General features: G+C 59.3%; 1 protein-coding gene across 1 annotated transcript in view; it reads left to right on the top strand.

The window, feature by feature from the left end:
• Nucleotides 1-10,568: 10,568 nt before the first annotated feature.
• Nucleotides 10,569-26,749, top strand: part of RARA (retinoic acid receptor alpha) — a 34,770-nt gene continuing 18,589 nt past the window's right edge. The window contains exons 1-2 of the mRNA XM_082678944.1: nt 10,569-10,734; nt 22,004-22,545. Of these exons, the coding sequence (XP_082535070.1) occupies nt 22,368-22,545 (178 nt within the window). The 5' untranslated portion in view covers nt 10,569-10,734; nt 22,004-22,367. The remainder of the gene's footprint in view (nt 10,735-22,003; nt 22,546-26,749) is intronic.

Here is a 26,749-nt window from a genome sequence, read left to right as displayed (position 1 = left end):
TCTTTCCTCCCTGCTCGCTCCCAGTGGCAAAAAGGGAGTCTTGCTTCAACCTTATTTTCAGCTGGTAGCTTGGCCTTTGGTGCAGTGCCCCCCACCCCAGAGTCAGCTGCAAGGTCGGGCTAGGGCAGCCCCTCCAGCCTGGGCCTGTTGAAGCTGTGGGTTCACAGTATGGGGTGGGGGGGGGGTGAAAAAGGCTGGAGTTAATGAAGACCAGCTGTAGCCTGGGTTCTGCCCACAGTTAGCTGCAGGCCATCCTTTGGTGGTGGTTGGAGGGATGGAGGTGTGTGACCTCCATCCCTGGGCACAAGGATATCCTGTGGCAGCTGAGGCCTGTGCTGCTCTGTGAGCATGGCTTTATCCTTAGGTTGTAAGGGAGTAGTCTGTTTCCCTCTTCCTCTACTCCTCCCCTCCCCAAATGACACTCAGCCCTTATTGAGCTTTATAACTGTAGTGGTGGCCCAGCTGAGATTTGAATATCTCCGGGCTCTTCTGTAAACACTCATTAACTGCCTGGGAAGAACCGAGAGCCCTGTTTAACAGCTGGGAGAGAACTGAGGCAGATTAGGGTGAAAGGCTTGACCTGAGCTCACCCCATGGACTCCACCCCGGGGCCCTCCAAACTTCCCGTCCAGCTCCTTTCCCCAGTTCCTGCCTCTTCCAGGAAGAAGACATGCCCTCTCCCTTCCCTCGACTCTGTCCCTGACTTCCCCTGGCCCTTCACCCCATGACATTTTCCCTGCCCTGGTGCTGGAGATATGTGCAACTCTCCTTGCAAAATGTTCTCCCCCCAGCCCTCTGCAGCTTTCCCTGGCCCACCTGGCCCACCAACCCTGAGTTCTCCCTCTGGAGAAGGTGGGCTATCCTAAACGGGGTCTGTAACCTTGAAGTTGATCTAATTGTGCATAAGAGGCCCTCTGCCCCTCTATATTTATCCTAAGTCGTACCTGGGAAAATATTCTTTCTTTTACGTATTCATTCTACTAAAGTCTCAGGATCCTATTAAGGGCTGGGTAGGGGCCCGAGTTGACCCCTAGGTTCTGCATCCCCTTCGTTCACTGACAATTGCCATTTCTGCTAATGGATGCAACCCAAATTCCCCCAGCCCCACCTGCTTATACTCTCACCTGGCTCTGTATATCGGCACACACTCCCAGATCTAAGGATATAGAACTGCCAGTTTCCAACTGCTATCCAAGTCATACTGCTCTTTTTACTTGCTGGAAATCAGGACTTTTATTTCCCACTTGACGTGGTCTTCTAGGCAGTTAGGAATAGTGGGGGAGAGAAGGGGAGACTGTGCTCTGTCTAGGAGGGGGAGGGTAGAAGTGAGCTCCCATCCAAAGTGAACTCCCCCTTCCCCAAATTCTCAATAGCCAAGCTACTTGGGAGTGATTAGGAAAGCGATCTTAACCCCAGCTTCAGTCCCAAAGCCCAAATTCATCTGGTCAGGGCAGGCAGAAGAAATGTCTTCTTCTCCTGTCCCATAATATCCTCAGCTAAAATCAGCCATGTGCTGTGAATTTGACACTGGGGACTCTTGCTGTCCCAGCCCATGACTCAGACCTCGTCTTTCTACCGTGAGTTCTTTCTGCCCCATCAATTCAGCTCTGCATCCGCTGACCCAGTCAGGGACGGTGGGAGAGGGTGGGGAGAGCCTCCTGGTTGGAGAGTGGGCTTTAGGACCCAACGGGAACCCGTGCCTCTTGCAGCAGCCTAACCCAGAAGCAGGGGGGAATCCTGAATCGAGCTGAGAGGGCTTCCCCAGTTCTCCTGGGAACCCCATCGCCCCCCGCCGGCACGCACCTGAGCAGGTAGGACCACGCACACCCCTTCCCAATTCTCCCTCGGCCGCCTTCCGCCTGGCCTCTCCGCTTCTGATCTGGTCTTTTCCCTCTCGGCAGTTCAGGCTTTCCCCATGCCTCCTCCCCCACTGCTCGCTGTAGTCCAGGGAGGTGGGAGCCTGGGAGCTGAAGGGTGTCTGGAAGCTCAGAGCCCCTGCGCCCTCCGGCGCCCTTGCTGCACGCCCCTCGAGGCATTCCCGTTCTCTATCTAAGAATGGCAAGTGGGGGGAAGGTCTGCCCGGGCCCCAGCCCCTGCACCCTCCTTTGCAGTATTGCCTAATCCCCCTTCCCCCACCTCACCTCGAGAGGAGAATTGGCAGAGCTGGGGTAACAGAGAGCCGGACAGGGAGCCGGACGGGGACCCGAGACTCCCTGGGAGATTTCTCTCTTGCTTCCTCTCTGCCCCCCCAGCCCTAAGAGCTCAGGACTTTGCCCCCCACTCCCTACTCACCTTGTAGAACCAGAGCCCCCTTCCAGGCTCATTGCACACTTGAGTGGCCAAAGGCTTTGCTGGAGGGTAGTGGAGGTTGTGAACAATTCTGTGTGTGTGTGTGTGTGTGTGTGTGTGTGTGTGTGGCCTTTTTCTCTGGGGAAAGTTCTTTCAGGTTAAAGAGCTGTCTTTCCCATCCCTGCCAACACCTCAACACCTATGAAAAGCGCCCCCCCCACTGTGAGTCTGTGTGTGTGTGTGTGTGTGTGTGTGTGTGTGTGTGTGTACCATATGGTTGTAAGATCTATAATCTTAGGATGGAGGTGACTGGGTGCCTTGAGACATCCCAGAGTGTGGCCCAGGCCAGAACAGACTCAGCCCAGATGGCTGGGGAAGGGGGTGTGGACCAGATCAGGGAGGCCGCCCAGCCATGCCAGCTCCCTGGGCTCCTTGGCTTTCAGAGCTCAGGCTCCTGGTGTTACCCCAAAGCTTCTGCCCTCCTGCAGGCTCTCTGGGAGAGGGTTGGATGATAGCTACTGTTTACAGTGACTTGTTTGTCCCTCTCATTGGGGGCTGAGAGGCCTTGTTCTCTGAAGATCTAGGGCATCTCCTTCTGGCTTGGTGGGTTTGCAGGAGGGGTGTATGGCTTGTCGGGGTAACCGTGTTTGTAAGTGTGGGTGTCGCCTCTGGGCGTAGCAGACTGGGGTGGGGAGCAATGGAAGAGATGGGTCATGTTTTGAGGGAACCCCTCTAGCTCTCTGTGTGGTAGGTGAGTGGCACATCCCTATCTGGTAACTCTGTCTGGGTGTGGGGTGTGTTCTATATCCCTCCATGACCCCCCAGATCCCCGAAGGGTTGGTTTTAGAGGAAAACTTGGATAATAGCGTGACTTCATTCTGCTCTTGACCCAGGAAGGAAAGTAAATTCTGAGTGTGAGGTGTGAGCGGTGCACTGAGAATCAGGCCTGAATGTGAGACTCAGCTCGGTCTTTTAACTATGTGCATTCATACAGCTCTCTAAGCCTCTGGTTTCTTCATTTATAAAAATGGCTATAGTAACAAGACCCACTTGCCTAATAGAGATACGGCCATAAAGACCTCATAAAGCAATGTATCCTACAGCCCAGTGCAAATGGTAGTAATGGCGCCGGCGGGGGGGGGGCGGGGGGGGTTTCTAGGATGGGATTCTCTTTCTAATCTAGGTCATCTCTCCGTCTTCAGCTCCCTTCCCCCATCCTTGCCCATCTGGGGGATGGAGGAAGCAGACAGGGTTTTTGCCCCAGGGGCTGCAGAATTCCCCTAATGTAGGTTGTAGCTGGCCCCCAGCTCTTTTCCTCTGGGGCTCTACACCTTCTCCCCTGAGCCCCATCTCCACCTTCCTCCTGTCATTCCTGTTCAGCGTCCTTGTGCCTGTCTCTCCCCTGCCCAGTGGCCTCCTTGTCCGGCTCACTGGGCAGGAGCCCTAATCGGATTCGACAGCTGAGATATGTGTGGCGGCTGAGAGCAGGCAGGAGGGAAGCCAGTGGGAGGATGGTATGAGGGCTGCCCCTGGCACTGCCCAGGCCTCCTAGGCACCACCTTGGGCCTGCTGACTCCTGGCTTGGCTTGGCCCCAGGGAAGGGGTGCCAGGGGAAGCTCAGGAACGAACAGGCTGGGGTCTGGAGATAAGGGAACTGGAGAACACACCTAGGACCCCAGGACCTCTTTGATATTTAGTGCCTTTAACCTCAGCATTTCGGACTTTGACCAGGAGGAGAGGAGAGTAGGTGAGAGACCGGCTGGCCCGGCCCCCTGCCCATCCCCAGGGCTCTGCTTTCTTCTCTCTTCTTGTTCAGAAATGTGTTTGCTTGCCCCATCCAGCCCCTCTGGCCAGTTCCTCCTTAAGGGCCACATCTGGGAGCTGCTGGGGCACCATGTGTCTGCCTCACTCTGGGCTGTTTCCTCCACTCCAAGGTATTTCTCTCATTCACTCTCTGGGCCGGGCGCCAGGACTCCTGGGTTTCCCGCCTGCCTCATGGTGCAGGGCTGCTCTGCAGGCCTCCAGAGAATCGCTAAGCCGGTTTCCTTCCTCCTGCGTGGGGAGGGCCTTCTCCCAGGGCTGGGAGGTGTCAGAAATCCCAGGTGGGTTAGGGGTCGGGGCACTGTAGCCCCTGGTGCCCCAGCACCCCGGCCCCTCCCTCCTAACCTCTGACTCAGCTTCAGGGCAGCATCTGCCCAGCCTGGCAGGCATGGCCTCTTCTTGCCTCCAGGCTTCCATCTTTCCGTGTGGGAGCCAAGATCTAGCCTCTTGAGCTTTTTTCCCATGGTATCTGGGGGGGGGGGCTACCAAAACCCCTCTGTCTGCACCCACACGTTTGGGGGGGCGGGGGATTAGTGTAATTGAGGCTGGGGCACTATTTTGTCTTCCTTCCAGCTGGGCCAGGATGAAGAAAACCAGCACAAACTTCCCCACACCAATTCCCTCTGCCCTCAAAAGACCAGTCAGTGGAGCCAGGCCCTGCCCTTTCGGTGCCCACAATGTGGTTGGCACTGATTTTTCAGAAATTGGGAAGGTTTCCCTCTAGACCGCTGGCCTCCTCTCTCCTCCTCCCGTGGGGTAAGGACAGCTCTCTGATTGTAGGCACTTCTGGGCAGGCCTCCCCCTAGAGAAGGGGTGTGGGATGCCCTCGAGATGGCCAAGTTGGCACTAGCCCCAGGCTGGAGGGCTGGACCTGATTTGGGGCTGGGAGTTTGTGGGGGAGAGCAGGACATGGGCCTCCCTGCCCCCCTCATTTCCTGCTCTTTGGGCAGCTGTGGGCGAGAAAGGCTGCAGGGACTATTTTTAGTTGGTCTGTCCCCTGGCAGGAGGGACGTGCAGAAAAGCACGGGGCAGGCAGAGGGGCTGGCCAAGGTGAGGGTAAGCAGGCGGGTGGGGGAGTGAGGCAGGGCCAGAGGGGCAGCAGACAGAGCAAGGATGCGTGGCGGGCAGGGGTAGAACCTTGAGAGGGGGAGAGGGTCCTGACCTGGTAGATGGGCTGGACTGGGCTCTCTCTGTCCAAATAGACTCAGAACCAGAGGGGCTTTAGAGGTGCCTGGACCATCCCTCCCCCTTACAGAGGGCAAGACTGAGGGCATGTGACTTGCCCTAGGACCTTCAACCAGTCGTTGACTGCACTGGAACCCCAGCCCAGGCCCCTTGCACTGTTTGCTTTTCTCTTGTCATGGTCTCTCCCCCGACCTGGCTGTGCTCCCTCCCCTCCTGCAGCAAGGGCTGGGTTCCTGGTTTGTTTCCTTCTCTGCTTGTTTACACAGGGTCTCCGGTAAACCCCAGCTGGGTGTGTTTGTAAGTCTCCACCATGTGGAGAGAGTCTGTGTCCAGGCTGGAAGGAGGTCAGGGCTGGGGTTTGTTTAGGTGGCCTGTGGCCACAGATGTGAATCAAGGTGCTGGGCAGGTTCCAAAAGTCTCACAGGCTGGCGAGCCGGGAGCTTGGAGACCCCTTTGAGAAGGGGCATCTCGGTCTAACTCCATTTTAGAGACCCAGAGAGGGCTGGGGGTTGTGCCTACAGTCCCAGGATGGGTTAGAGACAGACCAAGGGCTAGGATGCAGCTTTCCAGACTCTCCAGAGCCTTTTGTGAGTGCCCATCCTGCCGTGCCTAGGTCAAGGTGGTTGTTTGCCAATCCGCCTCAACCAGGAAGGGGGTAGGCATGGGGAGATTGCTGTTGGCTTCTGATCACAGTCAGAAGTGAGCCCTTCTGAGGCCTAGAGGCAGAGGCAGCTGGTTGGAGGTGCAGGGTAAGAAAGTTCAGTGCAGAAACATGGTTCCTCAGAATTCAGCCTCATCCCCAGGGCCACCATGTTGCACAGCTGCAGGGGGCGCCATTCCATAGACCAGGGTATGAATGGCACCCTCTCTCTCCAGTTGTTCAGAGCCCTGCCTGTGTAGCCGCTGATGGTGCTTCTGTCCCCCACCTTCTTTCTTTGAATCAGCTTCAGATGCTGCTGGAAGAAGGTGTCCCAGACAGGCTTGAATCCAACTCCCCACCCTCCCTCCTGCCACCCGATGGCTCCTAGTCCCCTGCCACGGTCTCAGTGGGCCACAGATTGGGTGCAGGGGCCCCTACCCCCTCTCCGCTCAGTTTCTATGTCTCTGGGGGGCTTTCTTATCATTCCCCCCCCCATCAGGCAGGCTGCAGTGTATGAGAAATCAATAGTGCAAATGGATTGAGGTTGTTCAGCCGGTCGGCTCCTCTTGGGCCCCATCAACTCTCCCAGGACTTGGGGAGTTACTCAGTCCACTTCTGGCTCAACATACGCAGAGATACACACACCTAGTGGTTGTAGCCTGGGCACTGAGCACGGGAATTATTCTTTCTGTCCATCGCTGTCTTCTCTCTCATTCTCTCTCTCTCCCTCTCTCTCATATACTGGGCTGGTCTTAGCATGACAAATACCCTTGAACATTTATTGTTTTCTAGCTTGGGTGGAGTCCACTGCCAGCCAGAGGTGGGAGGGGAGCAGGTGGGTGAGGCAGGCTGTGCCCAGGGAGGAGGACGAGCTGGGGAAGGGATTGGGTGGCAGCCCACCCCATCAGCCTCTGGTAACTCGATCCCTGCACCCCACCCTCCCGATTCCCCTCCTGCTGAACAACTTCAGCAGCTGCTGGCAGAAGCAGGGCTGGCAGAAGTGTGTATGAGTGCATGTGTGTATTTGGGGGGGGGGCAGGTGGTGGTGAGAGGGGCTGTGGCGGCAGGAGGTGTTGCCAAGACATGTTAAAGGAGACTCACAGCCTGGGTACAACTTGGGTGGCAGGCGGAGGCGGGGCTGGGAGAGTGGGTGGTGAGTGATGGGCAAAGGGCAGGCTTCAGGGGAGAGGCAGGGCAGCCCAGGGGGTCTCACAAAACTTGTCTGCACTGGAGCAGGGCCTGGCATGGTGGGGGTGAGCAGTGGGGAGGGGGCAGGGGTGGGTAAAGCCATGGCTTGCCCCAGGATGCCTGTAATGCACATAACCATGGAGGACACAGCCTGCCCCTGTCCCCAGTCCCTGGGCTGTTCCTGCTGGATATCACAGTCTCGGTGACTAAGTCACTTCTGTCCTGGGGCTGGCAAGGTGCCAGGCTCAGCTCTTCTCGGTAGGTGAGTCACTGCCCTGGCATCTCCCCCGGATGCAGCTGAGTCACTGGCCGTGCCTGCTGGGCAGGTGGGCATCGTGCTTGCGGGTGGGGTTGGGGACTATGTGTGGAGCCCCCAGCATCTTCTCTGATCTCTCTCTGGCATTCCCTGGCCCCACCCACAACTCTGCAGAGCCAGGCAAGGCTGGTGTTTCTTCCATATGCTCTGCTGAGAGGGTAAAGGAAGAGGGAGCAGGGTACCGCATGGAAATGTATTTCGTTCAGAGTAAATGGGAGGGCGTGTGAGGAGGGGATTGTGGGTTTGAATCTTAGGTCTGCCATCGACAAGCTGTATGACCTTGAGCAAGGCAATTCCCTGGTGAAGCCTCAGTTTCCTCATCTGTACAATGGAAACAGGAGCCCTGCCCTAGATGACCCTCCAGGACCGTGAGAATCAGATGTGCGGAGCCATGAGGGGGCTTTGGGGATGAGCTGGGTGGCTGCGGAGGGGGAGAGGAGTCTGTTGGGGTCGGTTCGGGTTCCAGCAGACACCTCCACCCCACTTGCATCCAGATGGTCAAAGTTTCCCATCCTCTGTTCCGATGATTACCAATGATGCAGGAGTTCCCCACAGGCCATGAAAGGGAGGCCTTGTTTTGGGGGAAGTGTGGGCTCTCCCGGGGTGTTTCACAGCTGTTTTGTATCTCCTTTGTCTGTGTGGGGGGCCTGTCACCGGGCCTGCACCTATCAGGGCTCTCTCAGATTTCCTCTAGTGGGAAGAGGGATCCCTGTCTTGGGCAGCCAGCTGCTCAGGCTCCTCCCCCAGCCCATCTCCTTCTGCCTGCAGCAGGGGAAGGGTAGGCCCCAAGAAGGAGTGTCTTTTTTAAGGAGTGAGGAGCACCTGGGACTGTGGCTTTTCTCCCTCTGCCAGTCTCCTGCTGCCTCCTTCTCCCTCCTGCATGAGGGTCCCTGGAGGGTGTGGGGGGGGTGGGGACACTGGAGTGGGCCCAGCACAGCTGGAGTTCAGCTGGGCAGGGAGGGAGTGCCCTCAAGGTGTGCAGGCTGTATGCTTGTATACCTGGGTGCGGATCTTCTGTGCGTGAGCAACTGCCCCCTGTGGGGAGCAGGTTTGTGGGCGCATGAATTTCTTCCCTCATGTGCCTGAGGGTCTACTGCTCTGTCCAGGAGTGTGCCACACTTGCACCCTCTGCTTCATGACCTTGTGCATATGCACAGATGCCTGTCTTGTATGTGCTTGTTCTGTGTGCATACATGTGCATACATATGTGCATACAGGTGTGCTCTGAATGTGCACGTGCGTGTGCACATATGCGTGTCCTGGGTGTGCATTTGCACACCTGCATCTCCGTGTGCGCGAGCGTACCTGACCCTCTGTGCTGGCAGGTGTACATGAAGGCCACCCTTCGTGGGAGGCAGTATACCTGTGTTTGTGCACACTTGTATTTCTGTGTCTGTGATCCTTCCCCTCTAGCCTCCGCGGGAAGGAAGACTGGTAGAATGTAGGCCAGGAGGAGCCTGTGCGGGCTTAGGGGCTGGCTGGCACTAAGTCCCCTCCCAGGCTGGTCCCTCATCGGGGCGGCGCCCCCTGCTGCTGGCTGGACTCAAGCTAGAACGCCTTTGGGGGGGGGAGCTGGGGGGGAAGGGGTTAAGCGTCGGCGTCCACATCTGGGAGCCATTGGCGCATTCCTGCCTGCTGAGCGCATGTTTGCGGATGGATCTGGACGGGACAGGGTGGGAGGGGCTGGGCGGGCGGTTCGCACCGGCGGACGGAAATCCAGACGGGAGCGGGAGACGGCCAGGCCCAGCAGGCGGGAAGGGGCCTGGGGAAGCGTTGCCCGGACGCTCTCCCCCTGTGCCGCCGGACCTCAGGGCACAGCGTCCCGCCGACCCTGCTTGTCCTATCTCACCCAGGCTGGGGCCCCAAAGCTGGAGAGAGACAGATACCTCGGTCCTAGACCCGGCTGTGCAACCGGTGCCAGGGTGATCGGGGACTAAACCCGTGTCCACTCCCAGCCTGCGGTTCCTTGTCTATAAAGCGGGGGCCGTCGGGCCGGTGGGTTTGAGAGCTCAGCCAGCCGGGTCAGGGGTGGAGGCCTGGGAGTGTGGCACTTCCCCTTCCAGTGGGAAGTCCTGTGGGGTTACTTGTGGCTACTTCTCTGACCGGGGACGGGGAGGGGGGTGTTCCCTATTGATTCCTCTTTCTCTCCCCCAGTGGACTGCTAGAGGTGGGGAGATGGTCCTCCCAAACGGAGCAGCAGGCTGGGAGGGGGCTTGTGGCTGTGTTGGGGATTGGGGTCTCTGCAGAGGGAGAGTAATTCAGATCCTGCCCCGCTGGAACAAGAATGCGAGCTTTCCTGGCTCCTCCAGCCTGGGCCAGGAGAAAGAAGCTTTGGGTCTGAGAGTCCCGTAGCATGTAGGGGTGCTCCTGGGCGCCCCCTACTCGGCTCTTGGAAGATCACAAGAGCCGCTGTCCTTTTTGGGGGAGGGTTCTGGGGTTTGCTGAAGGGTTGGGTCGGGCCAGAGTTCCTCCGACCCACTTGAGCTGGAAACGTGTTTGGGGGAGACAAGGTGAGCAGGTGTACTTGAGGGCGGTCTACCTGCTTTTGCACTCCTTTTTTGCCAGTGAGAAAATTAGGATTTAGAGAGAGGAAGCGACTTGCTCAAGGTCACACAGCTCTCATTTTCAAGGGTTGCTGGAGGAGGATTATAATTATGGGAGTCAGGGGCTTGACAGATAGGGCCGGAGTCACTGTATTCGCTTCCATATTACGTCGCAGTCCCTCTAACCCCGGTTTAGGTGTGAGGGGTGTGTGCGTATGATCCTTGCCCCTGTGAGTGTGAAGAGTGTGTGATACCGCACACTGCAGTCCTTTCTCTACCGAGCCCTCCTTCCATTTTTTGCGCAGAACTCCCCCTTCTCGCTCTGAATGTCTCCTTTTGGGTCAGAGGGAGGGATTCTCCCAGATTCCCACGGTCCAGCCTTCTGCTAGGCGCGGCTCCTTTAAGACTCGCCCTTTCCCGGGTCTGTTAAGGGGAGGGGGGGCGTGATACTGTGGGCCCGCCCCTGGTTGCTGATTGGTCGGAGGGCGGACGGGGGCGGGCCCGAGGGTGAGGGCCTCCCCGCTGCTCGGTACCCTCCGCCCCCCGGTCTGGGGCTCCGGGTAAAGTTTCAGCCTCCGCACGTGACTCGCCATGGCCGCTGCTTTCGCCCCGCGCCCCTGAGCCGCGGCCCCCCAAACCGCTCCTCTCCCTGGACCCCGCAACCCCTGACGCCGAACGGCTCCAAGGCTCAGGGTCAGGGCAGACGCCTTGCTCGCGGGCGACCCGGACGGATTGCTTCCCCCCACTGCGAGGTAACCTCTCCCCCGGGGATTTTAGAGAGCCTCCGGCTCCCGCAGGCATCGCGGCCCCTTGGCCTGCTCCTGAGAGGACCCGTGGGCGGGGACCCGGTGCCGGACGGGTTCCGACGGGAACCTGGGGTTTCCTAGGCTTCCCAACCCCGCGCCACCGTGCTCAGGGTGGGGGAGCCCCGTCTGTCTGCGCCCGTGTCTTCGCGCGAAGCCGTGAGGCGTCTGGGGCCGTCTGCCGCGCGTGTCTCCGGCGCCCGAGCTGTGGCAGAACCGCCGCTGGGAACTCCTGCTCTCTCTCACTTTTCTCCTTACAAACAAGCAAAACAAAAAGACTTTCAAACCTGTTTGGGGAGAGATCGGATGCCCAACGGACTAGCCCCCTCCTTCTTTCTCTCCTGTTATCTGAGCCGCCCTGTGGTTTGGGGAGAATCAGCCCGGGGGCCCACCCCCACCAGAGGCAGCCGGTTGGGGGGCGGGGCCCATTCAGCTGGTGTCCCCCGTGGAGCACGGGGAGCCGTCAGATTGGGGACGGGAGCCAGTGCAGCCAGGGAGGGATGTCTCTGGGTCGGGTGGCACCATGGAGTCATGGAAGCTTTTGCGGGTGTAGGGAGGAAGGAATAGATTGGTCGTCCTTGCTCTGCTGAGGGTGTCTGGGACCTGGTGCCACCCAGAAGGCGGGGAAGCTGCTAGCCAGATGTGTATGTGGGAGGGGGGCGCTGGAAAATCTGCTTGGCAATGCCCCTTCTCCTCTCTGGACATTGCCCTATTGTCAGGCTACGTGAGAAGGAGGCCAGGCCTCCAGTGTGCTAGGCTGGGGATGGGGACTAACTCATGTGGAAATCAGATAAGAAAAGCCCCCCGGTCTTGGAGACGCTTTTCCACCGTTCATCCTACCTTGGATAGGTTGCCCACGTGCTGGCATGGAGGGGTACCCTTGGCCCCCACTAGTGCCAGCTCCCTCTTCTGTAACCAGATTGCCTTCTACCTGCGAGATGAGTGCACGAGTGTGTGTGTGTGTGTGTGTGTGTGTGTGTGTGTGTTTTCAGAGGAACACTCCCCCACTCCCCCACCCCATGCTGCTTACCCCCAACCCTCACTTCCGCTCCTAACTGCCATTCCTCCTCCAGTTTCCTGGTTAGGAGATTCAGGGATATCTCTTGTCCCTTCCCTGGCTGCAGTGGTCATAGGGCAGGGTTCTGGGGAAGTGGTTCAGTAAGGTTGCCAGGTCTCGCTAGGAAACGGGCTCAAGCCCCAAACTCTCTTCCAGGGCTTGTGCTTGATGGGGAGGCTGGGCTGGGGAAGCCCCAGGGTGCCGTGGGGGGTGGTTTGGAGCCTTGGGGCTTCCCCTGTGAGGGGTGGAGAGGAGTCTGGGGGAGGGAATAAGAGAAAGAGTATTTGGACCTGGAGGAAGAAGAGGGGTAGTTGTGGAATCAGGGAGTTTGTGGCTATGAAAGATGTTGGTGCAGTGGGAGGGGCTAGGACGTCAGTTCTGCCTGGGAGTCTGGGCCATGTCAGTCCTGAGACAGAGCGGTCACTAGGGTCAGACTGGAGTTGACCCTTGGGAGCTGAGGATCTTGGATTTGGAGGGTGTTAATGAGTGTGCATGTGGTGGTCACCTCAGGACTTTCCCGGCCAGACTGATGAGGGCAGTGCAGATGCAGTGGCAGTTCTGAGAAGACCCTGGGCTTGGAACCGCTTAATCCCGGCCACCTCCTCTTATAGCCCCCAAATCCCCATCCTTCAGGTTGACCCTAAATGCCCCTGCTACCACTCTGGGAAATCTCTCTGGTCCCCCTCCACCTCCCAGCCATGTGGCAGCCTGGCAGGAAGCTAGCTGCGGGCAGCCCCATCCTGATCACCCCCATGCCGCCCTGCTGGGCATAGTCACCCACATGTACCATGACGTGGTTCCTGCCACCATGTCTATTGTGGGGGGAAAGGGCATTGTCTGAGTGGCCCTTAAGGTCTGTTTTGGGGGTACTGACCCAGACTCCAGTTAATTAGCTCCCCTTCCCCTAAATCATTTGGTCTTGGAAGCTGGCTCTGCCCTCTGGGAACCCCTCCACCCCCACCCTGTGCCACTCCTTGCTCAGACTTGAGGGTATTAGGTGGGTTGTCCTCAGAACTATGTGACAGGGTGGGGCCTGCCCCCAGATAAAACCTCAGTGCCCCATTCCCTGTCCTCTGGGTGGCAGGGGCAGGGCAGGACCCAGACTGTGCTGTACGGGTGGGTGTGTTTGGGACTCTGTGGGGTCCATTTAGGAGCTCTGTCTGGGTTTGGGGGTGATGGGCATCTGGGGAAGGTAATCCTATCCCTGTGATGAGTAAATGGGGTAATCTCCACTCGCCCAGCACCCCACACCCTTTCTAGTGGTGGTGGTTTGGGGAGTGTGGGAAGCTGGCAGGGCTCCTGGCAAGATGGCCAGGGTTGTCTTGACTTACTGGGTTTTGGGAAAGGAGTGTGGCAACTGATACCCCAGTTCCCAGGGCTTTGGCTCCATGTCCTCTCTGACGCCTGCTGTCTTTCCTCCCTCTGTTCCCCTTTCCACCCTCTGGCTGCTGTACGGAGCCCACAGGGTTTGTGGGGGGATGTGGGGTGGGAGCGAAGGCCTGGCTCTCCGTGTGTGTCCAGGGAGTGTTCTGGGGATGGGCAGGATTGGCTGAGGGAGTCTGGGTGTCCCTGCAGAGTGGGCGGCACTCGGGGACCAGGCCCACAGTGTGAGAATGTGTCAGTGTCGGTGTGTCTGTCCTGTCTGGCTTGGGCGTGGGCGTCTCTTGCTTCGTCTGGATCTTGCCTCCCGCTCCAGTCCCCGCCCCCCCTCCCTCTCAGCTGGGACCGCCTGCTTGCTCTCTCTCTCTCTCTGCAACTGGAGCCTCCCTTGCCTGTTCCTGGAATTTGGAGAGGAGGAGGAGGAAGAGGCAGGCAGACAGACCTCCCACACTCCAGCCCGCCCGGCCTGGCATCGTGGGGAAATGAAATAGGTGCGGTGGAACTAAGGTTTCCCTGCCTTCCCCAGACCCTCCAACACACATCACAGAGTCCAGGGGGCCAGGTCTTACAGAAGGGGCCTGGGCTGCCCCCTCCCCACCAGGCAGCAGTGCCTCCTTCTTTTACCCAGCATCCTGCTGGCCAGGGCCCCTGCCTGGACCTCAGGCACCACTGTCAGCCTGGGGAGCGGGTGGGGGATTAGACTGCTGCCAGCCTGGCCAGCACCTGTTGCCAACCCCCAGCCCTGTAACTGGAGCAGGCCAGGGAGGGGGGCTGCAAAATGACAGGTGGAATTTCTGCAACCAGGCAACCCCCCACCCACTGGATATGCCTTTCCCTTCCGGCCCCGGAACAAGGAAAGCCTACCCCCCCCCCACCAAGTGTCAACCTGATCTGGTGGGTGATGTCCCTGTCCTGCCTGTGGGGGTTATAGGGCCCAGGACATGGGCAAGGGGATGAGTTTATTGCTGCTTGCCCGATGACCGCCAGCCGCATCGCTGGCTCGCTGGCTGCAGGGCTGGGCTGCCCTTGTCGTGTTTTCTGAGCTCGGCTGCTCTGGCTGGGCTGGGGGGTATGGGGGTGTGTGGATGGGGGTGGTTCTCTGTTAATGTTTTAATTGCATAAAAACTGGGAGCTCAGCTCCGGGCCAGTGGGGAGTCTGGGTCTGGCTAGCCGCCCGGTTTGGGCTAAATATAGTCTGGGACATCTGCAGAGAAGGGGAGGGGGGTGGCGGGAGGTTCCATTCCCCCCGCCTCCGGCCAAGGTGCCCTCGTCTGGGCGAGCACCTTGGAGCAGGGAGGGGGATTCCTCAGCAGGAAAGGCAGGGGAGAGGCGGTGGGGGCTGGGCACTATTGAGACCTCGCCTGCCTGGAAGCCAGGAGACGCCTGAGCTGAACCCGGAGGCTCAGGAACTGGGCTGGAGTGGGGCGCGCCGGGGCGGATCCAGTGGCCCTGCTCGATTTTCCCCAGAGCTGCCTGAGGTCAGGCAGTCTCTGTGTGTCACTGCGCCCCGGTGGTGTGCCACCGTGACCCACTCGCTCTATGTGTGCCTGTGTGTACACACCTACCTTGGAGTAGCTCCCTCCCGGCTCCTCCCCTGGAGCCTCTGTCCCCTGGGTCCTACCGCAGGTCCCCAGCCTTCCTTCCTTGTGTCCCTCGCCCCACAGTAAACCTTCAGCCCAGGAATCGAGACTTGAGAAGGGGAAGCTGCGGTGGGGAGTTCTCTGATCTCCAGTCACGGCAGGAAGTGGAAGGGAGGGGGACCCAAAGGGGAGAACCGTGAGTGGCAGGCGGGAAGGGAGGGCCCGTCAGCCCTGCGACCGACTGCGCACACTGCAGTGGGGTCGGGTGTGTGTGTGTGGCCACCTTCCCAGCTGACCCCTTCCCTCCAGTTCCAAGTAGGGGAAACTTAGGGGACAGCTGATTCCCCAGGGGCTGCTAACAATCTTTCTCGCCCCCCCCCACTGAAAAAACTGGCTTCCTGTCACGTGGCTGTCACTTCCTGGCCCTCTGTGGTTCCCGGGATGTTTGTTGTTGGTTGCCATGGAGATGGCCGCCTTGGGCACTACCCTGGTTCTCTTGGGGAGGGAGCTGCCCCTCCCCCTAGGCCCACAGTTTTGGGGGGGGATTGGGGGGCATGCCCAGGGGGCTGTTTCAAGCTGAGTGTGTGTGGTCTCCGATGCCCCAGATCCCCCAGGGCACCCCAGACTTCTGTCTGTGGGAAGGAGTCACAGCCACCTACTCAGACTGAGCGTCGGGGAGACTGTGACCACGTCTGGCTGTGCTTGGCTGACTGTGAATCTGACCGATTGTGCAGACCCTGTCCCCTCCAGCCTGGGTCCCGCAGTCCCAGAAAGATGCCCGTTCTTGGAACCTCCGCGCCCTCTCCCCTTTCCCTTTGGAGGCTTCTCCCGTCCTGTGTTCTCATGGAAACTACCTTCCCCAGGGAGTTTCTGTGGTTTCTTGGGGTCCAGGCTGGAGTAGGGAGGGGCTCTGGGCAGGATCCCCAGTTGTGTGTGTTTTGGGGCCGGGGAGGTGGTGGTCTGCAGGGCCTCCTCTCCCCTCCACACACAGCCTGCACCCGCTTCACCCTGATACCGCAGGCCCTGTGCTTTAAGGGGCTGGTCCTGGGACTTTGTGACCATCCGCCCCACCCCCTGGTGGGCTTCCCTGTTCAGCTGGGGGTGGAGAGGGGAAGAGATTCCCCCTAGTTCTAGCCCCACCTGAGTAGGTGGGTGTGGAGCGTGGGGCGTAGGAAGTTCCTGGGGGTCGCTGGATGGGGGGTGTGGGGCGGGGCACGGTCTGACTCAGGCCTGGTCTGGGGTCAGAGCCAAAAGGATATCCTGAGGCGGGAGGGGGGCGGGGGCGGGCGTTCCCGGCTTCCCTGCAGCCCGGGTCCCTAGGGAAGGACGCCGGGAGGGGGCTGGTAGCACTGGGTCGTGCGGACAGTCTGTCCGCCCCGGGGTAGGGTTGGGGCAGAGCTGAGGGGTTGGGGGAGGCGGGTTGCAGCCGCGCAGCCGCGCACATACCTGCTGCTCTGTGTGTTCGGCAGACCCCGCCCCTTGTGAGAGTTATGCTTCCTGCACCGCGGAGAGGGGAGACAGTGGTGAGGGGGCAGCTGCCAAGGTGGGGGTGGGGAAAGCCCCGTGCCAGGCTGGCTGTGAGGACGGTGGTTTCCAGGCTGGGGGGGTGTCCCCTTTTGTCTGTGCCCCTTCGGTCCCCGACCCGGACAGAGCTGCCTTTGTGTGGTCCACACACTCCTGTGGTCTGGCTGCGGCCTCGGCAGCCTCATCTCTTCCTCTTCCTGTTTTCTTCCTTCCCTGTGGGCCCATCCCTCTCCTTGAGGCCTGGGCTGCCCCCTGCCCTTTCACCTGTTCTCTGCTCCAAGAGAAGACTGGGTGGGAGGCTTCAGCTCTGGTTCCGGGTGGGCCCCTCAGCCGCCCTGGGCTTCGGAGGCCCTGGGCACATCTCCCAGGGGGCTCTGGGGTGCAGCCCCTGGGGTGCGGAGTCGGGACACTGCCCTGACCAGCAGACATCCCCCCCACACACACTTCCTCCTCCCAGCACCTGGCCTGTCCTGGGCTTGGGTTGTCCAGTTGCCCTTTCTGCCTGGTATTCAGTCACTGCGGGGATGATGGCCCGTGGAGGTCAGGCAGCCCTGTGTAGCTGGGGCAGAAGCTTGGGCGGGTACAAGTTGGGGAGACACCAGATCCACTTTTCTGGGACTAGGTGCTGTGTCTTGAGGCAGTGGGCAGTGGCAGCATCCAGAGGCCAGACGCTGGACTTCAGCACTCCCCTGACTCTCTCCGTAGATGTGCTCAGGCCCTGCACGTGCTTGGGGCAGGTTTTCCAACAAGTCCCAGCTCCAGCGAGGCAGGCCCGGGCTTCTGAGGACTCGTGGGGAAGAGGTGCCCTCCACTGTCCCAACCTCACCCCGCTGGTCCTTCTCAGGCCCTCCTGGGGTGGTCTCTTTCAAAATGAGGCTGGCCTTGCTGGCTTCCTGCAGCCCAGAGTCTGGAGAGCAAAAGGTAAACAGAGGACCGGAGTGGCCAGGAGAGAGGGGCCTCTGGAAAAAGGGGGAAAAGGGAGTAATGTTCACCATTCTGCTGATCTGAGGAGTGTGGGGGAGGGGAGAGATTTTGGCTTTGCGTGTATGTGAGTGTGTGTGTATTTTTCTGGAAAGTTTATAAATAGTTCCAGCCCACTGTTCTGGTTTGAAATCTGCCCTGTCCCGCCCTGCCCTGCTCTGCCAGCTCCTGACAGGGGAGGGGGTCCAGAGGGGCTGGATCTTTGCTTCTGTCAGGGCTGGAGTCCCTGTCCCCCACCCCCAAGTTGAGCTGGAGCTTTGGGTGTCATTTGCATATGATTCACTGACTGTCTAGAATGCCTAGGAAAGCCCCTGTCCCCCCTTCTTTTAAGCGCCCCAATCCTTATCCCCTCCTCTCAGCCCGTCCAGGACTGCCTGGCTTCTATTCCTTGCGAGCCATAGTAGTGGGGTAGCCTGGGAAGCAGAGAGGAGGGATTGGGTGAAGAAGGGGGGCAGGGCCAGCTGGGTTTGGGGACCCCTGGCTCCTCTTCCCTGAGGGTAGGGGGGGAAATCGTCTATTCCTCTTTCCCTCCTCCCCTCCCCATGTCCAAAGGTTTCCCTTTTTTGGTTTGTGAAATGAAAGAAGGGAATTTGGGAAAGGGTTGTGGTCAGGCCTCCACCCACACCCCGAATATTCCTCTCCCCACATTCCTGTCCTCAGTCTGGGGGGAAGCAGACCCTGGAAAATGGGTAATTCTCCCGCTCAGCCCTGTCAGCAGCTGCTAGCCCTGGCTGGGGAAGGGACAGCAGACATACTGCCCAGGGAGGCCCCGACCTGGTGCTGGCAGGCGCGGGGGAGGGAGGGGACCTGTTGCCCAGCACCTCCTGTGTGCCGGGTGGGCGCTGTGCTAGGTGCTTTCCAGGACTTTTATCTCTTAAATCACACAGCCGGTTGTTGAGGTAGGCAGTTCACAGACGAGTAAACAGATGCTTAGAGAGGTTAAGTGACTCGCCTAAGGTCACCCAAAGTGGCAGAGCTGAGATTTGACCCTTCAGACTTCTGGTTCTTTCTGTTGTCTTCACAGCTTGGCCAACATTTGCCTTTTTCTCCAGATGTGTGACTCTGGGGACATAAAGAACGGGTAGCTGGGGACACCTGACACTGGGGGAGGGATCCTGGAGCCTTTTGAGGGTGAGGGAGGCCCCAGCGGGCAGGGGTGCCTGGCTGGTGGCAGGTGCTCTGGCCCTCCCCCCCCACCCCCCCTTTCTGCTGTGCCGAGGCTGGGCTCCGGGTTTGGGAGGTGTGGGCCTGTGGTTTTTCTCTCCCTCAAGGGAGGGTGCCCACGGGCAGTGGAGGTGGCGGGCATAGGGTGGAGGTTGGATGTGGGTAATTTGTTTTCCCTTTCTTTGGTGCTGGTTTTGATTCTCTGACAGTGTCTTCTCCACCCCTGGGTGCAGGGGGCCAGGGCCCAGGCATCTCCCCAAGGGTCGTAGTTCCAGAGGGACCTTCTGAGGCCAGGGCTGTGCTCTTTGGCCCCGCCCCCATCATCCCTGCCCTTGCCCATCCCTGTTCCCTGGTCAGCCTGGCCCTTGGCCCATTTCTGTAACCTTTGCCCCTTCCCTTGGCTCAAGGCCTTCCCCAGGGAGCTAACTGCATTGAAGTTTGCAGGCTGAGCTCCTTTAGTGAGGCTCCGATGGGGGTGGGGAACACCTTCCAGCCTCTCCCTGGGGTGTGTATCTGTGGCTGAGGTTTGAAGTACGGTCCAGTTTCAAACTCCTCAGGGGCAGAATTGAGGCATTAAGGCGGCTGTCGTTAATCTCTCCTCTGGGGTCAAGGGTTGGCTCCAGAGGGTCCAGATCGAATCTGCTGCTGCCCCCCACCCCGCAAAAGCTGGGTCAGGAGGCCTGGGTTCTGGAGTGAATGGCTTCCTGGGCCTCACCTCAGAGAGGCCGGCCCCCATTTGGACGTGAATCCACCGGCGTGCTTCTCTGTGTCTGTGGACCCTGCTGTGTACTGGGGGGCCGGCCCGCAGGGAGGCAGGTGCAGAGGTTCGCCTGGCGGGGTGAGGGCCAGGGTAAGTGCAGTTTGGGAAACTCTGAGGCTGTGGTTGTGCGTCTGTGGGGAGCTGTGTCCCGGTCCGGGCATGCAGGCCTGGAGCCGGCTTCACTGTGTGTGGAGCCCAGGTGTGGAGGGATCGCATCTCCGGATTTCCTCTCCTCATGTGTCACGTGCGTGCCCGCACGCACCCAGGCTAGGTGTGCAAGCACGCGTGCTCTTGTCCACCGGACGCTTTCCCTGGAGCTGCGCGTGTGAGTTTCTGCAAGTGGGTGTGCGCATATGTGAGGGTCTGACTGTCAACGCTGGTGAGGCTCAGCCAACCCCTCCCTCCCTTGCTGGCTCGAGTTTCCCTTGTGTGGCGCCCCTCGGGGTTGTGGGGGGCCAGGGCGGCAGCTGGCCAACGGGTGGGGTCCCTGCTCCTCTGACGTCAGCCTCGCAGCCCGGGAGGGAATTGACAGGGGCGTGGGGAAGGAAGGGGGCACCTCATTCAGGAGTAAGAAGAGAGGCCCTATGGTCGTCATAATTAGTAACAGTCAAAATCATGCTCGTTAACAATAGGGGAGCTGCCCCCTTCCTTGCAAGTACCTGTCCCCCTCCCCCTCCCTCAGCCCCGCACAGTCACAGGCTGGCTGGCCGGCGCGGCTGGGACCCGAAGTCCTGGCCTCGTCCATAGTGGCCTTGGCAGAACTCCCCCATCCCAGGCATGGTCCGCAGCCAAACGCTGGCCATGTGTGTGTCCTCTGGACTCCAGGTCCGAGCCTGGAGCCTGGAGCCTGGCACCGCCGGAGCTTGGGGAGGAAGGGCTTGGAAAGGGAGGTAGTCCTTATTTGGGATCTCTGTGGCCCTGTCTTCTTTTCTTTTCTCTCTCCTTCCTCCCCGCCTTTCTTTCTTCTTAACAGCTTTATGGAGATATAATTCATATACCATAAAATTCACCCATTAGAGTGTACAATTCACTGGTTTTAATATATTCACAAGAGTTGTGCACCTGTCACCACAATCACTTTTAGAAAATTTTCATCACTCCAGAAAGAGCCCCCATACCATTCAGCAGTCACTTCCCATTTCCCTCGGACCCATGCCCCAGCCCCTGGTAACCACAGTCTACTTTCTGCCTTTATAGATTTGCCTATTTTGGACATTTCACATCAACGGAATCATACAATAGGTAGTCTTTTACAACTAGCATCATGTTTGCGGGGTTTATCCATGTTGTCGTGTATATCGGTACTTTGTTCCTTTTTATGGCAGAATAACATTCCATTGTATGGATGTACAACTTTTTATTTATCCGTTCATCAGTTGATGGACATTTGGGTCGGTTCTACTTTTTGGCTGTTAGGAGTGCTGGTATGAACAGCCACACCCACGTACAAGTTTGTGTGTGGACTTATGTTTTAACTTCTCTTGGGTAGATACCTAGAAGTGGAATTGCCGGGTCGTATAACTCTTGTGTTTAACCTCTTAAGGAACTGCCACACTGTTTTCCAAAGCAGCTGCACCATTTTACATTCCCACCAGCAACGTCTGAGTGTTTTAGTTTCTCCGCATCCTCACGTACTTGTTATCAGTGTTTTTGATTATAGCCATCTTAGTGGATGCAGAGTGGTATCTCATTGTGGTTTTGCTTGGCCACGTTTCTTTCTCTCTTTTCTTTTGTCTCTCACATATGTCATATGTGTGGGTATACGCACACACTCATATATAAATACGTGCATATTTATTGATACTGTTTATATATATCCTCCTGGACCTCTTGTGGATGCTTCTTTTTCTCCGTCTCGTTCTCTGCTCTTGTTGCTGCCTGTCTGTCTCACCGTGACGTGGAATTTCTGGGTTCATCTCTGTCTCTTGCTACCCGTGGTGTTATCTCTGCATGTCCTCGCGTCCCAGCTGTTCAAACAGGGTATGGATTTGTGGATGCACTGGTGGAGGGGCATCTGGCCTTTCATCTTCTGCCCACCTCCCACCCTCTCCAGGGAGGTTGCTTCTGCAGACAGAGTATGTGGGTGAACTCTGAGATCAGTCTCCCTTGCCCCTCCATTGCCTGGGAGTAGGGGGCTTCCACCCTGGGCAGTCCCTGCCCATCATGCTGTTGGGCAATGGAGGTGATACCCAGGAGTCCTCAGGTCCCATTTCCCTATTTGTATGTATGTAAACGGGCCTCCCCTCCAGCCCGTGGGACAGACCCATCTGGGGTGCTCGGGCTTGGATTTGGGGGGGAAGTGGTGTAAGCGGGGGCCCCCTGGCTTAGGAGTCATTTTTCTGAGAAGTGCCACCGCTTTAGGGAAGCGGCTTTTCCTCCCCCTCCCTCCTCCCTTCAAGCACACGTTCTCTGCATCTTGACCTCAGGTAACCCGCTTTGGGGGGAGGAGGGCCAGCTGCCTTCCTCTGCTGCAGGAATCTTCTGGGGTGGCATGGCACCGGGGACCCTTTCCTCTCAGGATTGTGGGTGAGAAGTCCTCCTCGGCTCTGGGCTCTGTCCCCGTCTCCCCAGCCTGGCTCTGCTGTCCTGCCACCCCCAGCAGTGTCTGGGCCCTACTCCCAGGCCGTCTCTGCCAGCCAGGCATGGTGCCAGCTGTCTGCTCAGCCGGGTGCCACGGGAAAATCGCCGGCCGCCCAGGTTGGGGAGCTCCGCGGGGAATGCCCGTGCGCCTGCTCCTCAGTGCCCACTCACCTGTCTTTTTTCTCTCTGCAGCATCACAGGACATGGCCTCCCCAGCCACCTAGCTCGGGCCCACCTAGGAGAGGGATCCTTTCGGCGTCCTGAAGGCCAGCTCTGGACCTTCCTGGGAAAGTGTCAGCTCACAGAAGTGTGTGACCAAAGGACCGGCTCTTGGGACGTCCCCCAGCCCACCTGGCCCCCAACTGGAGTGGGGGCTCCAGGAGGCTGAGATCAGCCTGCTAGCCTTGGACCGCAGCTCCAGGACAGAAGGGGGGGTGGGCTGACCACCCAAACCCCCTCTGGGCCCAGGCCCCATGACCCGAGGAGAGGCGGCCTGAAGCCTGCCAGAGCCTTCGGCCAGACTGTCTGCCTGCCCTTCTGACTGTGGCTGCTTGGCATGGCCAGTAACAGCAGCTCTTGCCCAACACCTGGGGGCGGGCACCTCAATGGATACCCGGTGCCCCCCTACGCCTTCTTCTTCCCCCCCATGCTGGGTGGACTCTCCCCACCGGGCGCTCTGACCACTCTCCAGCACCAGCTTCCAGTTAGCGGCTATAGCACGCCATCCCCGGCCAGTAAGTGGAGTGGTGGGCATGGTGGGAGGGGCGGTGGAGGGCGGCAGGCGAGGTGGGCCTCTAGGCACATCTCTTCGGCAGTGGCGAGGGCTCCTCCAGACAAGGGGGATCGTTGTTTGGGGGGCTTGTAGGCTGATGGCTGTGACTGCGTTTGGTGTTGCGGGGGACAGAGGGAGAGCTGAACAGTGCTGTCCTCCGGCGCCTCTCACGCCGCCCCCCACCCAGTGCTCTGCCGTGGAGGGCCTTATAAATAGCTCCAAGGACTGGACACGGAGGCTGGAGGCGGGTAAACAAACCTCTCGACATTTGGTGGAAATGGCAGCTCTACTGCGAGCAGCGCCCCACCTCCGCCCCGCCCCATCCAGTGCCTCTGGGGGAAGGGGCCTGAAGGCGTAGAGTCCCCTCCCCTCGCCTTGGCCAGGCTAGGTGGTGCTTCCCTTTGTGGGGAGGGTGAAGGGGGGCCCACAGGCAGCCTGGTGGGTCGGGGCAGGGTCCCAGGAGGGGGCGCTCAGCCTGGACTCCGACTGTGGATGCAAGCCTGCTCTTGGCCGGGCCTGTGTTTCCTCTCCGCCTCCGCCTTCTGCCACAGGGGTCGCCTGTTGGCTGGGTGGGGGTCTTGGTAACCTTCCCTGGCTGGCCGAGCCAGGTAGTGGGAGGTGGCGGCAGCTATGGCCAGCTGGCAGAGTCCAGGCCTCGGGCCTGCCAGGACGCTTACAGTAACTCGGGCCCCCAGGGCCCAGCTGGGCGCCGGGCCAGGGCTTGGCGGGGGGGAGGGAGCCGGGGCCTGGCCTGGGGCAGGAGGGGGTGGAAACAGCAGAAGGGGGCCGTGGACGGCGGGCTGGCTGGTCAGCTGCTGACCTGGGAAACGTGTCCCACCTCTCCTGGCAGGCAGGTACTGAATACCCTGCCCCGGGCACCCACCGCCTCTCCCGTGGCCACTGGCAACATGCCTGGCGCCGCTGCCCTGTGCGCCCCGGCTGGGCTGGGTCAGTGCCCCCTTCCCAGTGTGGGGGCAGCGCCCTCTCCCCGGAGCCAGGGAGTCTCTTTGTCCCTGGGGCAGGCCCTGGCTGGGCGCCTCACTGCCCACACTGGCCGGCTGCCCACTGCCACCACTGCTTCCTGGCTCACCTCCTCTGGCTGCCCGGTGGCCCCCTCCCTCCCAGGCCCCACCAGCCACTGGGAGCAGGGGCTCTAAGTCTGTGCTCCTTTAGGTCCTTACCCTTTGTGCCCTGGGGCAGGGGGCAGGCGGCTGCTGCCTACTCAAACCTCCACCTTCTGTTTCCTCCCTTGGGGGTGTGCAGCCGCCAGCACTTTGACCTGGGAGTCGGAGTTGGAAGCCCGCCCGCCGATTCTGGCCTGGTCTTCAGTCTATGCTAGGTGATGGGGGAGGCCAGTGTCTGGGTTCGGGGCTGCTGGGGAAGGAGCGGGTGTGTCTGTGTGGGGTAGTGCCTGCGTCCATGGGGACTGGGATTCATATCCCAGCTCCAGTGACTGGAGTGTCTGCTTCCTGCCAGGGTGGGGTTTTCAGGGAGGGAGACATCGACATCGAGGGTGCTCAGCCTGGTGCCGGTGGACAGCTTGCTCTTCCCGAGGTGATAGGAACAGAGCCCCAGACACTCTGTCCACCTGGGGCCTGGCTCATGGAGGGTTGGATGGGGCTGGGCCTGACCCCTGACCTTGCCCTGTCTTGTGCCGGACAAGCAAATGTTTTACCCTTCTTTGAATGTTGCAAGCTTCTTCCTCTTTCTTAGAGGTGGGTGGGGAGGGTTTCCGGATACCCCACTTCCCATCCTGCTAACCTTCATCCCCCAGGGTGGGGTGCCCACATTTCGGGTTAGGCAATGCCCCTTCCTGCCCCCTCCCTTTGTGAGCCTGTGGGTTGCCCTGTCCCTTCCTAGTAAACAACAACTTCTCTTCCTACCCATGGCCCCAGCCTCTGAGCTTCTCCCTGACCTTCCCCTTCTCTGGGACCAGAGGTGTGGCCAGGAACCTGAGGGAGCCCTGCATCTCCCTCCTTCTTGGGCAGGGCTGAGGGGCTTGGAGACCCTGGCTCTCAGCGCTGGGTAGCGAAGCGTGACAGATCAAAGCTCAGGCATGGAGGCAGCCTCGCCTTCCCCGCTCTCCCCACCTGGGGGCTGGTGCTGGGGGTCAGGCAGTTCCTAGGAGGGGTGGACATCTGTGGCCCCCATTCCTGTAAGGAGCGATTACATGCTCTGGTCCTCTGCCGCCCTTTCTGTAGGCAACCTGGCACATGAGGCTCCCTCCTCCCACTTCCCACCAACACAGGTGTTTGGTAGTCCTCCCTCCACCTCCCATTCCTCTCCCCAGGTCAGGAGGAGGCTGGACCTTGGGTGTACCCTTCAAAGACCCGGGGGCCTGTGGAAGGACAGAACTGTTCTCCAGGTCACTGGGGACAGGTGGGTATCTTTTCTGCTGTCGGCTCCCTGGGAGACGGAGTGGCAAGCTCCAGAGATAGGCCAGGATCCCCCCTCTAGACCAGCCCCTGGGGCGTGGTCTCTGAGGACTGGTACTTACTGTGGAGGGTTGGGATTCAGTGTGCCTTGGGGGGAGGGTCAGGGTTGGGTGTGTTTTAGGGGTGGGGAGGTCAAGGTTGGGTGTGTGTTGGGGAGGGAGTCGATGGCTTATGTGTATTGGGTGAGAGGGTCCGAGTGCGTCTGAGGAGAATCAGACCCAGAGCCCGGGAGGGGTGTCAGTTTGTGTGCTGGAGGGGGCGGTGACTTAGGGCACAGAGGGTGTAAGGGGGAGGCGTCTGTGATTGTGTTGTGTGTTTGGGGAGGGAAGGGTCTTTATTTCTTATCACTAGTCTAGGCTGGAGAGGAAACAAACCTGCCTTTTTTGTTGCTCCCCTGGGAATTCCACGGGGTCGGGGAGCGGGGGGTGGGTGGGTGGAGGAGAGGTGGAGTACGCTGTGTAGCGAGTTCTGGCTTTGCCACTTACTAGATGTGATAACCTCTCTGAGCACGTGTCCTCGTCTGTAACCCAGGGATCTGACCAGAACCTCCCTCAGAGGGCTGAGATTAGGCGAGATCTTTGCTGTAATGCACTCTGGTCTTCACCTTGCCTGTGATCATGCTGTCTCCTTGCCGTGGTACCCTGTGTTACGACAGTGGAAAGGGACCGTGGCCCTTTCTGGGTGGGGGCTGGAGAGAACGGGAGGCTAACATCTGTGGAGCACCTACTGTGTGCCTGGGACTTTATCTCTGTTTTACAAATCTTAATCCCGACAATCCTGGGAGAGGGACATTATCTCCATTTACACATGAGGAAACAGCACCGGTGGTTAAGTGGCTGAGCTAAGTGACCTTACAGCTGGGCTGTTTTCTACCATCCAGATAGGCAGCTGCGGGAGGGTATTGTGGGGAGCCCTCCTGGGTGTGGGGAGCTCAGGGCCATGGTAAAACCCCCTCTCCCATGGCTGAAGCCCCGCTTCTGCCTCAGGACCTTCTGCTTTCACCCAGTAGGGGGCGTAGGGGACGGCCTCCCCCCTAGCCACGCCCCCTTTTCTGTTTTTGATCCTGAAGGCTGGAGGGAAAGACCGATAAGAGGCCTGGGCCAGATCTCCATCCTGTCCTGGAAGCTGCGGATACAATCTGTTCACACCCATCCTCGCCCCCAGATCAGCCCACTGCAGCCCGGGGAGTTTGCAGAGCTCAGCGGGCACCCTCCCTGCATCTCCATCCAGACAGACACTGTAGGAACAGAGTGTAAAAGCTACCGTTCTTATTTTGTTTCCATTTGTGGAGTGGGGGCAGGGAGGTTGGAAGCTATCTGTAGAGGAGCTGGGGATGGGAGCCCCGAAAGACTGGGTCCAGACTTTTCCTTTCCATCCACACATTTGCTGTGTGGCCCTGGGGTCTGGGGGAGCCTGGAGAGACTGGAGGGTGTGAGCCCTTCTCCTTTCCCTCTCCTCTGCCACTCCCCTTTTCAGTCTGTATCCTCCCTCCCCCTGCTCCTGCCCACTCTTTCCCTGGACAATAGGAGGGACAGCCCAGGGAGAGGGGGGACTGCTAGCAGTGCCCTCCCTAGGGTCCAAAATGCAGAGTCAGCCAAAAGACTGTTGGACAGGGTTTTGAATGAAAATGCGGCCCCCTCACCTTTTATCTCCAAGCATTGATAGTGCACAGGCCCCCTCAGGGCAGGATCCCAGCATGGGCAGGGGGAGGGGACTCAGGGAAGGAAGCCT

This window comes from Grampus griseus (assembly GCF_964374135.1).
Source record: "Grampus griseus genome assembly, chromosome: 20".
Taxonomy (NCBI): Eukaryota; Metazoa; Chordata; class Mammalia; order Artiodactyla; family Delphinidae; genus Grampus; species Grampus griseus.
Note: the sequence above shows the minus strand (reverse complement) of the source record. Positions and strands in the feature narration are given on the sequence as shown.